At 38.2% G+C, this 13,542-nt stretch overlaps 1 protein-coding gene across 1 annotated transcript in view; it reads right to left on the bottom strand.

Annotated features, from left to right (window-relative positions):
* Positions 1-11,973, bottom strand: part of CD200R1 (CD200 receptor 1) — a 40,353-nt gene extending 28,380 nt beyond the window's left edge. Inside the window, exon 1 of the mRNA XM_040224624.1 lies at positions 11,671-11,973. Within this exon, the coding sequence (XP_040080558.1) occupies positions 11,671-11,737 (67 nt within the window). The 5' untranslated portion in view covers positions 11,738-11,973. The remainder of the gene's footprint in view (positions 1-11,670) is intronic.
* Positions 11,974-13,542: the final 1,569 nt, after the last annotated feature.

Below are 13,542 nucleotides of genomic sequence, written 5' to 3'. Positions count from 1 at the left end.
ACTTTTACATGCACTGGGAAACCAAAAATTTGTGTGTCTCAGTTTATTGTGATATTCACTTTATTGTGGTAGTCTGGAACCAAACCCACAATATCTCCAAAATATGCCTTATATTCTAGGATATTAATGCTGGTATAGTTTTTAATTCTTAGAAAAAAAAACAAAAAGTTGGTCTGTAGGGGCCAATTAAATAAGTTATGAAGTAATATCTATGAAAGAGCTTTGGAAACTGTAAAATGATAATTATGATATAATTTTTTGAATGTCTGTCAAATTCAGATATAGTATTAAGTGCTTTATATATATATATATATATATATATATATATATATATATATATAATTTAACTCAATCCTCACAGCAACCCTAGATACCATCTCAGGGGGTTTGGGTAAAATCTACCAATTTAAAAATATTGGCAGCTAATTCAAAATTTTAAAAATATTACATGAGCCAGTCAAAAGTGTCTCTAAGCCAGATCCAGCCCATGGACTGCCACATCACTGTATTTGTTGTGGAAATTAAAGACAAGGCCAAAATGAGAGTCTTGAAACATTTAAAATTAGGGAATTAATGAAGGAAGTAAAGTTAGCAGAAACAATGAAGAAAAGTAGAAGGTAAATGCGGGATCTTGAAGCCAAGGAAAGAGAAGTTTTCAAGACACAAATAATCAAGGCCAACTCATATATGAAAAATTTTTAAGTAAGGAGTAAGAGACATTATGATTTGCTAACAAAATTCACAGAGACCATTAAGAGCTGTAAGAGAGTGGTGTTAGTATAGAGGGAATAGAGAACAATTGCAAGGGCCCAAGCAGAAGCAATTGTCAACAACTGTAGACTTGCTCTTTCAAGAATTTTTATCCTGAAAGTATCAGAGAATGAGACAGTAGCTTTATCCTTTCATGTCAAATCTGAAAGGGAGAGATGGGGCAATGTCTGAAACTAGAAGGGCTGAGTGGGTATTTGAGCCGTACAGCATATTTGTAGACAGAGGGAGCACTAGCAGTTACAAGAATGAAGGAGGCTAACTGGCATGCAGGATCCTAGAGGTTGTGGGAGGAGACGAGACAAATGCAAAATGAAGGTTTGCTTTTGAAGAGACTGACACTTGGTTCCTCAGAGAGAAGCATAAAGGGCAAGCGTGGTTACAGATACCAGAGACATTTTGAAGAAGTTTAGGCTGACAAACATTTTCTGAGTATACCTGGGCCTCCCGAGTGGTGCAGTGGTAAAGAATCCACCTGCCAATGCAGGAGACACAAGAGATGCAGGTTTGATTCCTGGGTCAGGAAGATCCCCTGGTGGAGGAAATGGCAACCCGCTCCAGTATTCTTGCTTGGGAAATACCATGGACAGAGGAGCCTGGTGGGCTACAGTCCATGGCATAACAAAGAGTCAGATCCGACGGGGAAACTGAGCAGACACAGACACGCAGGTTTACAAACACTTTCTGAGAATACCTACTCAGTGTCAGGTAGCTGTGCAGAGCTTTAGGAATAGTAGAATGAATAAGGCAAGGGGTTGGCTCTCAGAAACCTTAACATTTGGGGAAGTTAAATTCCACGGTGGATGATGGGTAAATCTGAAGGTGAGCATCCTGTAGAGCTGGGACAACGGGGATAGTTTAGGTGATGAAGAAAGACCTGAAATGGTGTTCTTAATCATGGCTCCCATCAGAATCACCTGCAAGGATTTGTGAAAGTCCAGATGCCCTGAAAGTTGCGTTTAAGTAGGCTTCAGATAGCATCATTGCATCTTTAATATTTTAGGCCCTGTGGGTGACTCTGTCTGGAAACTAACTTCAAATTATTGGCTCAGAACAACCTCTGAGTAACGTCTGAGAGAGAGTCAGTAAAGGGCAGATACAATGATTTTTTTTGGAGAATGAAAACAACTAGATTTAATTATTTGGAATCTACCACTCACTACTTACTACATAAACATTTTTTTTCCAAAAGTGTCAATATCACAAAAATAAATCATAAGACCAAATATTCTCAAATTATGTAATAGACAGCTCATGTGTGCTCAGCCGTGTTCCACTCTTTTCGACCCCATGGACTATAGCTTACCAAGCTCCTCTGTCCATGGGATTTTCCAGACAAGAATACTAGAGTGGGTTGCCATTTCCTCCTCCAGGAGATCTTCCCAACCCAGGGATCGAACCTGCATTTCCTGCACTGCAGGCAGATTCATAAACCATAGGGAAAGATGACATAGTATTCCATGGCAAAGTAACAAAATGGCAAGAACAAAGAAAACAAATCACTAAGCAACTTAAAACTTTACGTGAGAAAACCCTTTGAATACACTTAGGCTCCTCTCTGTTGACAGAAAAAAAAAAAATCAGATTCTGCTTTCTCCATTTACCTGTGATCCTGTCTCCTTTCTCTGCTGCCAAACTTCTAGAATTAGTGGTGTGAGCCCACAGCCTCCATTTCCTGTCCACCTACACCCTTCTCAAGGTTAGCAATCTTATGGCTCCTACGTCCTTCCATTTGGGGCACAATTTTGAAGGTCACCAGGCCCTTTACAGTCAACCTTTAGGCCTTTCTTCGGTGCTTATGCTCCTGGACCGCTTGACATATTTTGATGCTATTAACCATTTTCCTCTCCTGCAGCCATGAAATCAAAAGACGTTTGCTCTTTGGAAGAAAAGCCGTGACAAATCTAAACAGCATATTAAAAAGCAGAGACATTACTTTGCCAACAAATGTCTGTATAGTCAAAGCTATGGTTTCTCCCATAGTCATGTATGGACATGAGAGTTGGTCCATAAAGAAGGCTTAGCACCAAAGAATTGATGCTTTTGAACTGTGGTGTTGGAGAAGACTTTTGAGACTCCCTTGGATAGCAAAGAGATCAAACCAGTCAGTCATAAAGGAAAGCAATCCTGAGTATTCATTGGAAGGACTAAGGCTGAAGCTCCAATACTTTGGCCACATGATATGAAGAGCTAACTCATTAGAAAAGACCCTGATGCTGGGAAAGATAGAAGGCAGGAGGAGAAGGGGACGACAGAGGACAAGATGGTTGGATGGCATCACCAACTCAATGGACATGAGTTTGAGCAAGCTCTGGGAGATGGTGGAGGACAGGGAAGCCTGATGTGCTGCAGTCCATGGGGTCACAAAGAGTCAGACACAACTGAGCAACTGAACAACTAAAACCCCTTCCTTCCTTCACTCTGTCACCACCGTATGCTTCTCCTTATCTGTCTCCTTCTCCACAAGCCTGCCTGTATCCTCAGGCACCTTTGTAAAGGTATTTCCCCAGGTCTCACCTGCTCCTCTTTCACCATCCACCCCCACCTCCAGAACTTGAATTGGGCCTCGGCACAGTTGATTTCTCGTTTTATCACTTCAGTCACAGTTTAGCTCCCTCGGCCTTCATATAGGCTGTTTGACTTTCTGGAATATTCATCCCCTTAACTTTCCTTGCCTGGCTGTTTTATGCTCTTCTTCATTTTAAACCTCACTTCCAAAGAGCAGTTTTCCCTGACCTCCAGAACAGATCAAGCTTACCAATTACACATTGCCATGTCACCCTATACTTCTCTTTACTCAGTTCATTTTATGAAATTATTTGTGATGATTAATTTAATATCTACCTTTCCTAACAGATTCTAAGCTCTGTGAGAGCAAGATCTATGTATCTGCAACAGAACATTGTGTCTGACACATGGCAGACACCTCCTTACTTATTAATTGACAGAAAAAGCTAGTCCGTGTTGTGAGCCTTGACTTATTTTTCCTAAACAAGAATCTCAGTCCTTATGCCACTGTTTCTCACCACTCAAATTCTTGCTGTTATTTCAAGTATATCACATCAAAAAATCATGGATTTTCCCACATATACTTGCCACATCTGTTTTCCGCTTTATTTTTTGTTGCTATGGAGGAGTTCCAAGCTCAGCTCATGCACTAAAAAGCTGAGTAATGTCCTTAAACATTTCTGGGCTTTATTTGCTCATGTATAAAGTGAAAGGATTTAATTTGAAGGTTTCTAAAATCCTTCCTGTCTGAAAGTTCAATACTTCTTAATACTGTCAGGCATCCCTTTTATTCCACAAATAAGGAAATTATGGTTTAAGGCAGGATGGGGGGGGCAAGTAAGTTCTTAAAGATGACATAGCTAGTGATTTAAATTATATCTTATTATAGATCCTCAAATTGAATACAGAAATTCATAAGAATCTAGAAAATGGGGGGAAGGGGAGTGAGATTTTTTTGAGAAAAATGAAAGGTAGCAAAATAGTCAATGCATGGATGAAATTTAGAAAGCAAAAAGGCCACCTGATGCAAAGAACTGACTCATTGGAAAAGACTCTGATGCTGGGAGGGATTGGGGGCAAGAGGAGAAGGGGATGACCGAGGATGAGATGGCTAGATGGCATCACCAACTCGATGGACATGGGTTTGATTAAACTCTGAGAGTTGGTGATAGACAGGGAAGCTGGCGCGCTGCAGTACATGGGGTCACAAAGAGCCAGACACAACTGAGCAACTAAACTGAACTGAACTGAACATTCAATTTCAACATCTAAGACAATATAGCCAACCAAATCAATATCAGTTCATAAAAACACAATGATATTTTAAAAATCACAATGATATTAAAAAGACAGACGAAGAAAGTTCCAGTTGGTTTATGGCCCCTGTAAGCTTCAACACAGTAACAACCGCAAATTCTGACAAAATATAAAAGCTATCTGAAGCCACTGGAAAGTAGAAAAAGCAAGATTCTTGAGGGGTATCAATCCTTGAAAGAAGGAAAGGTTTCCATATTTACCACTTCTAGTCCCAGGAAATGCTGTAGTTGGCAGGACACTGGACAGCTAAAATTCTGAGAGAGAAAAAAAAAAAATCCACAGTTTTCTGAAGAACAGAAAGATAGATTTTGGGCAACCTTAGGCTCTTGAAATTGAGGGAGGCAGAAAGCAAGAGTTCAAATTCCTTATATAAACTGTATGCACATCTCTGGCTAATCCCAAGCCCCACATGGCAGGGCACACTTAAACCAACCAACTAAAGGTAAAAGCACTGAGATTTAAAATATTGTCCAAAAGAGAGTTTTTAGTTTGAGTTCCACCAAGTTAAATGTTTTCTGAAAAAGAAAAAAATCAACAAAGTAATGTAACAGAATATAGTCTCTAAGATGTAATAGTCACAATATAAATAAATATACCCACTGTGCAGAGAACCAGGAAATTGTGACCCATTTTTAGAAGGAAAAAAAGAAACATTACAGGGAGATCAACCTCAAATTGACCCAGATATTGCAATTATCAGACAAGTACCATAAAGTAGAGATTAAACTATTTGCAGTGATATGAAAGAAAATAGGCTCACGATGAAGGAAGAAACAGAAAAACCTCAACAGAAAGAAAAGAAACAAGTTACAAAATAAATGGAAACTATAAAATAGAAAAATGTAAGATGACCTTAACAGAAGACTAGAAATGAGAGAAGAAATTGTTAGCAAACTTAAAAATATATCAATAGAAATTATCCAATCTGAAGAGCAGAGAGAAAAAAAAAATAACTGGAAGAAAAAAAAAAAACCTATATTAGCCACAAAGGCCTTCAATGAAGTAGCAGAACTTCTAACATAGAAAGCTGGTAAATATTTGGAGAAAATAGCAATTAAAAATTTCCCTAAATTTACCAAGAAGCATAAATTTATAGAGTCAACAATTTCAGTAATCCTCAAGCAGGATAAATATAAAAATAACCATACATAGACACATTATAAGTGGTGAGGACTGACAATAAAGAAAAAATCTTGAAAGTGGCCAGAAAAAAATGACACATTACAGTAAGAGAAATAGTGTTTTGAGCGTCTGCCAACTTTTCATCAGAAATGGTAAAACAACATTTTTAAAGTGGTGAAAGAAAAAAAAGTCAACCAGAATTCTATATCCAGCAAAAATATGCAAGAGTAAATATGCAAGAATGAAGCATATTCATATAAAAGGAGACTAAGAGAACTCCTCGCCAGCAGGACTACACTACTAGTGAGGATAATAGAAGTTATTTAGGTTGAAGGGAAATAGCACCACACAGAAACTCAGAAATTCAGGAAGGAATGAAGAATATTTGAAATAGCACCTATGGTGGAGATAGTACGTGTGCCCAGAATCCTATTCTAGGAAAGACTTTTTTGCTCCTGCTCTTAGGAGCACTGTCAGCAGATGGCCTTCAGTTCCCACACCTTCAGAAATCATCTCAGTTGTCCCAAGCAAAGTCAGACTTTTCCCAGAGCAGTCCATATCTGTTGACTAATTTGGAGGAATAAGACCCATAAGACGTTCTGATTCAATGCAGAGCTTCTCTGGAGCCCCTCTAACTCCAGAAATTCACATGTAGTCAGATGAGGGTGTCATGGTTGGGATTGCTGGACTTCTCCCTCTGATGCCTTGCCCTATTTTCCAGCTGCTGCTTCCAAGAGTCCTAACTAATAAACTTTCTCTGCTTAAAACCCAACTTTTAAAGTTTATAACTATTAAGAAAAAAAAAGTAATGGTTTGATTCTTAGAAGCAATTAGCATCACACAGTCCCAAGTCATTTTGTAACCACAGATCTGCTCCCTAATCCTATTTAGGAATTTTCAAATCTGTATTGATGACAACAAGGGGAAGAGGCAAAAGTATATCCATGGTTACTGCATCTTAATCACTGTACAGACTGATTTTTCAGATACAGCAGAAAACCAAATGACAACCAGGTTATTTTATTAACTAGCACCATTAACTGAAATACTCATGACTGTTGGAAGGGAATTTACCTACTGTGGAATTCTCTGATTTGTTCCCATTTCCTTATTTCTATCCTCAACCTATTAGCATCTCTACATATAACTTCTCATCTTAGTCTGCAATTTCAGAAGAGCTTCTTTCCTCTTTTTTAAAGTGAAGCATTCCATCTATACTACAGAGTGTCTCTTTCCCCACATCTTCTCAGATCTTATTCTCTGTTATAAAGAAGAAATAATTATAATTCCTAGGACCCAAATCCAAAAATCTCTAGAGCTTATTCTGTTATTTTTATCTCAATGGGTACTTTTTTGTGGGATCCTCCACCATGAATAATTCACGAAGCCTGGATTGTGCTATACTTCCAAGTACCAATAGAGATTTTCATCCTGTGTGTTTGCCATCTCTAGATTGAATTTATCTTCCTCTGCAAAGAAACTTCCTTTCTTAGCCACCAATGACTCTCAGTGATACCATGGACCTTCCTAAAATGGAAACTCAAGGGTAAGAACCCTTGCCCCTGCTTCAAAATAAAGCTTTACCAAGTGCCACTCCTACTCAATGAGATACTGCTGCCACATTCTTTCCAAAATATTATTTTATTATATTATTTCCTCCAAAAGTTACAGTTTCCAAGTTCCTTTGTTTACTGATTAAGGATGCCTGAAATGCAGCCTTATTTCCTGAGATCATATAACAATCTCTGTTACATCAAGCTACAGTTCCTTCTATCCCTGAATCACCTGCCTTTAATCATGCCGCACACCTGCTCCTCCCAATTCCTATCTTTCTTTCCCCATCTATCCAAACCTATCATTCAAGACCCTTCTCCTCCAGAAAGCCTTCAATAACTCCAACACCATTTCAAGACTGACTGATTTAAAATGTTCTCCATGTGTTTCACTTTAGCTTGATCTCTCTAATGTAGGTGGCAAATAATTTTTAGGCCCTATTCTCTCTCTCTCTCTCTCTCTCTCTCTCTCTCTCACACACACACACATACACATTATATATGCAATCAATAACCTCTAACCAGATTGATAAACAAAGAGAAGACACACATTATCAGTATGAGGGGCAAAATAAGAGATTCTGCAGACACCAAAATCTGCAGATGCCAAAAGGATTTGTTGATGTTGTTCAGTGGCTCAGTCATGTCCAACTCTTTGCGACCCCATGGACTGCAGCATGCCAGGCTTCCCCTCCTTCACTGTATCCCAGAGTTTGCCCAAACTCATGTCCATTGAATTGATGATGCCAACCATCTCACCCTCTATCAGCCTCCCCTTCTGCCTTCAACTTTTCACAGCCTCAGGGTCTTTTCTAATGAGTCAGGTGGCCAAAGTATCCAGGTTTCTCAGGAGGCAGGTAAGGTGGTCTGAAATTCCCATCTCTTTAAGAATTTTCCAGTTTGTTCTGATCCACACAGTCAAAGGCTTTAGCATAGTCAATGAAGCAGATGTTTTTCTGGAATTCCCTTGCTTTCTCTATGGTCCAACAAATATTGGCAATTTGGTCTTTGTTTCCTCTGCCTTTTCTAAACCCAACTTGTCCATCTGGAAGTTCTCAGGCCACGTACTACCAAAGCCTAGCTTGCAGTATTTTGAGCATAACCTTATTAACATGCAAAATGACCTCAACTGCAAGGTAGTTTGAACATTCTTTGGCACTGCCTTTCTTTGGGATTGAAATGAAAACTGACCTTTTCCTGTAGCCACTGCTGAGTTTTTCAAATTTGCTGACATATTGAGAGCAGCACTTTAACAGCATCATCTTTTAGGATTTGAAATAGCTCAACTGGAATTCTATCACCTCCACTATCTTTGTTCATAGTAATGCTTCCTAAGGCCACTTGACTTCTGCACACTCAGGATGTCTGGGTCTAGGTGAGTGACCACACCATCATGGTTATCTGGGTCATTAAGACCTTTTTGTGCAGTTCTTTTTTGTGTGTATTCTTGCCACCTCTTTTTAATCTCTTCTACTTCTGTTAGGTCCTTACTGTTTCTGTCCTTCATTGTGCCCATCATTGCATGAAATGATCCCTTGATGTCTCCAATTTTCTTGAAGAGATCTCTAGTCTTTCCCATTCTATTGTTTTCCTCTATTTCTTTGCATTGTTCACATAAGAAGGTCTTCTTATCTCTCCTTGATATACTCTGGAACTCTGCATTCAGTTAATTATATTTCTTTCCTTTCTCCCTTGCTTTTCATTTCTCTTTTTTTCTCAGCTATTTGTAAAGCCTCCTCAGACAACCACTTTGCCTTTTTTTGCATTTCTTTTTTCTTTAGAATGGTTTCAGTTACTGACTACTGTACAATGTTAGGAACCTCTGTCCATAGTTCTTCAGGCACTGTCCACCAGACATAATCCCTTGAATCTATTCATCCCCTCCACTGTATAATCATAAGGGATTTGATTTAGGTCATACCTGAATGACCTAGTGTTTTTCCCTACTGTCTTCAATTTAAGCCTGAATTTTGCAATAAGGAGCTGATGTTCAGAGCCATAGTCAGCTCCAGGTCTTGTTTTTGCTGACTGTACAGAGCTTTCCCATCTTTGGCTGCAAAGAATACAACCAATCTGATTTCAGTATTGACCATTTATTAACTGCTTAAGCATGGATGTTTAGAGGATACCACACCTAAAAATTACTATAATGTGTTAATTCATAGCTATTACAAATTAGAAAAGGAAGACAAGACTGAAATCAATGAGGACAAACACCTTCTTTTTCACATTGCCTTTAATCTCTTTTTCCATTTTTGCAAACCTGCCAAAGCTGCCAATCAACCCTCCCTTGATTTTTATCTCCTCTTGTGACTGCCTGCCCCCTACTGGAAGATAATAATAAATGGTTAAAATTAGCCCAAAGAAGAAAAAAAAAAAAAGGAGGATTTCTTCCAGTAACTCTTAATCTAAATATTAGCGACTTTTATAAAAGAAAAGAGTCATTTTGATGGGGACATCAAAATATAATTTGAACACAAGAAAAAAATCTAGAAGACAATAGTATAAAATAAAAAGAAAGACGTGGCGTGGAAAAAGGGGAGTTTGAGGGAAGGAGACTAGATACAGGACTAGAGAGCTTTTCTCCGCAATGGATGATTAGCATTGTTTTTATTTTTCCCTCTCAGACAGTTTCTTAATAAATCTTATCCATCAACTGCTACATTAATTTACAAGCAAATAAGTAAAAAAAAAAGTAAATAATTTTTTTAATGGCATGTTTTACAGTGAAGTCATTATTTCTCATTCTTCTTTGTGAGTTTGTCTTATCTAATAAAGTGAGTTATTTCTGTTTAGCTGTATTAATAACAAAGCAGTATTAGTAATAAAAATATAAACTCATGCCCCAAGGGCTTTGCATATCATTATTCTGAATTATTTCATGGTGAATTTATCATGTCAAATCACTGCACAAAATATAATTTGCTTTTCGATATCTTTCTCTTAAATATTCTGATAACATTATAATTATAGAAGCAAAAATTCCGGGATTTGATATTGGTAGTATATCCTAGCTGTGGTTAGAAATAGTTTTAAAATCCAAACCTTTAAACCATCAAATTCAAAATTATTGATTATGTTTTAATCATGATTTTTTTCTTTTACCCCAAAGTCACATTGCAGCTTAACATAAATAACTCATTGTCTAGCTGACATTCCCTGCCAAACTGGGTCCTGTACAGGTTTCTATAAAAACTTTCTACAACAAGATCTCAACTACTGAAAGATTCAGATCATTTGATTTTTTTTTTAATGAATAAATACTCCATTCAGTTTATAACTAAGTATTGACTTAATGGTGCTTGTTAGCGAGAAGCATAAAGACTAAGTATTGAGGAAAACTGCCTATTCAGATGTTTAGTGTTGCTTACAAATGTATATTAGTACTAGGTATACCAGTAGTATAAACTTGGACAAATTTCAACTCTCTATACCTCAGTTTCTTTGTGAGGTGGAAAAATGTCTTCTGTGCCTACTTCGCTGGGTTGCTGTGCAGATCAAAGGGAAAAAATTATGTGAAAGCACTGCACAGAAGAGCTCAGTGATACAGCATCGTTACTTTACGTGTGCTCAGCTACATGAGGAAAAGCAGATGTTTTCCTGGAAGATGGGTAGTATTTTAAAATCATTTATATGAGAAAAAATAATTTTTTTCTTTGAATTACTAAACTATAAATTTTAAAACCAAATGTTTCCTTGCAACTGCTTCCATCAACTAAAAGTGAAACCTGAAAACTCCCTCCTACATCAACTCCTACCAACCCTCTGTAGTGAAACCAGGACACCCCCACAACAGCCCCAATTTCTCCACAACTCTTGCAGGAACCTAGATGTTGAAGAGTGTGTCTTCTAAGCCAGAAAGAGTCTCTGACAGCCCACACGTATTAAATACAGACCTACATCACAGACACAACACCAAACTTCTGAACGTGTTATATTTTTAAAAATGCCTGGTCATCGAAAGTGACAAGAGAACAATAAACTTTCCTCATTTATACTGTTAACAATACAGACATAAATAGATTGGGATGATTATTTAAGTTGTTTAAGAAGAGACGAAAATAATTCTGCTTTCATCAGATGACTTGGATTGCTACTAGAAAGTAATTTATTCTGCCTCACCCTACAAATGGGGGGAGGGATGAGAAAGTAGGCAGTGGGGTAAAGTATAGATATACGTATAGTGTAGTAGGATAAAAAATAAAATAAGCAAGACAAAGGGGAAAAAAAGAATAATAAAGTGAAGTAAATCTAGGAGGAAAGTCTCCCCTCCCCCATAACTCTGATTGTATTTGCTGTGCTCTGCCCCCATAAGAAAGGCAAAGAAAGCTCAGGAAAAGCTGTGACCAGGTTTCTCACCTGTCATTCTCCTGTCACCCTCCCAAAGAAAATTCAAACTCACCTGCAACTAAGAAGAGAGTCAAAATTAGTCGTAGCTGAAGATCAGAAGTTATCCAAGTGCAGGGCATTTCTGTTTCCTTATTTTCGGCCCTTCACTCAGCACTTTTCATCCACACAGGTGTAAAAGGAGCTGTGGACATGGTGAGGCTCTGTCTGATTGACTCTTCCGTACTGGGTCTTCTTAGCCCATTAGCAGCACAGCACTCCTTTCCTCCTAGCCCCTTCCTTCAACTCTGTGTGTTTCAGCCAGATTAGTAACTTGGAACAGAAGAAACTTCTCTGGAACTTGACACAGCAATAGATTTCCTGTATGAACTGAAGCAAAGACAGAGGAAGCGGATTGATTGAGTTATCTTTCAGCTCATTGGTCCTCCTCTCACTTCTGCTATACACAGATAAACTCTACAGTAAGGCACTGAATGTGCCCAAGACAAGCTGATTTGTCTAAACTTGGTTTAAAAGGTAAAACAAGATATTTATCTATATTTGGCCCATCCCTGTAAATTTCCCAGTCATCGTAACTTTTAAGTTATCTCCAGGTTGAAGAGGTGTACAGTCTTAGTAACCAAGCTTGAAATAAAAGATTTTTGCTTGAAAATTCTTGTGTGATTTTGGGAGTCACACACAACTCTGGAAGCATCATAAATGAATTACTTTCCTATTACTACTGTAATAAGTTACCACAAACTGAGTGGCTTAAAACAACACAAATTAATCACCTTACAGTTCTAGAGGTCTAAAGTTCAAAATAGGTCCCATAGAGCTAATATCTAGGTATTGGCAAGGCTGCATTCTTTCTAGACACCTGATAGAGTCTGTCCTTTGCCTAGGGGCCACTTAGACTCTGAGTCTCGTGGCTGCATAATTCCCACCAGTGTTCTTTGTTACATCTTTCGGATGGAAACTCTCCTGCCTCCCTTTTATAGAGACCTTTGTGATTATATTGGACCCTCCAGGTAATCCACGATCACCTCCCTATCTCAAAATCCTTAACTTAACCACATCTGCAAAGTCCCATTTCCTGTGTAAGGCTACACATTTACAAGTTTCAGAGGTTAGGACATGGATATCTTGCAGTGGTGGTTTAGTGTGGTGGTGGTGGTGAAGCCGCTAAGTCATGTTCAACTCTTGCGACCCCATGGACTCTAGCCTGCCAGGCTCCTCTGTCCATAGGATTTTCCAGGCAAGAATACTGAGTGGATTGCCATTTCCTTCTCCAGGGGATCTTCCCAACTCAGGAATCGAGCCCAGGTGTCCTGCATTGTAGGCAGATTCTTTAGCAACTAAGCTATGAGGGATATCTTGTAGGGGGGCATTATTTTGTCTGTCACAATTTGGTACTTATTTCCGTTCACTTTCATGTTTGAAGAGCTAGAATGTGTCATATGAATCAAACTACAAATAAATACTCATCTTTAGTTGCCACAGAACTAAATTAGATTTAGATTTAGATCTAAAAATTTAGATTTGCCAAAAAAATACAAATGAAAGCTGTCTTAATGTTACTATTCATATTTAGATTACGGTTAGGAGGGAAAGACTCTTCTCTGTGCTAAGAGTTCCCTGCTGCTGCTGCTGCTGCTGCTACTAAGTTGCTTCAGTAGTGTCCGACCGCAAGGCAAAACTCTCCAGGAAGGGGAAGAAACCATTGCAAACAGGAAAAAATTAAACAACATGCATTTTTTTTAAAGCTAGCAGTTCCATCTTGCCTCTTGCCAAACAGTAATATATATATATAATATAAATATATATAAAAATATATATATATATATATTTCCTCTCGGCCCCTTCTTAAGCTTTTCTTCCAGTGAGTCAGTTTGATTAAGGCAATGAAATCAGGTGTTTGCAAACTTGGAATACTAGAAGAGGCATT

The sequence above is a fragment of the Oryx dammah genome, unplaced genomic scaffold, assembly GCF_014754425.2.
Source record: "Oryx dammah isolate SB20612 unplaced genomic scaffold, SCBI_Odam_1.1 HiC_scaffold_2, whole genome shotgun sequence".
Taxonomy (NCBI): Eukaryota; Metazoa; Chordata; class Mammalia; order Artiodactyla; family Bovidae; genus Oryx; species Oryx dammah.
Note: the sequence above shows the minus strand (reverse complement) of the source record. Positions and strands in the feature narration are given on the sequence as shown.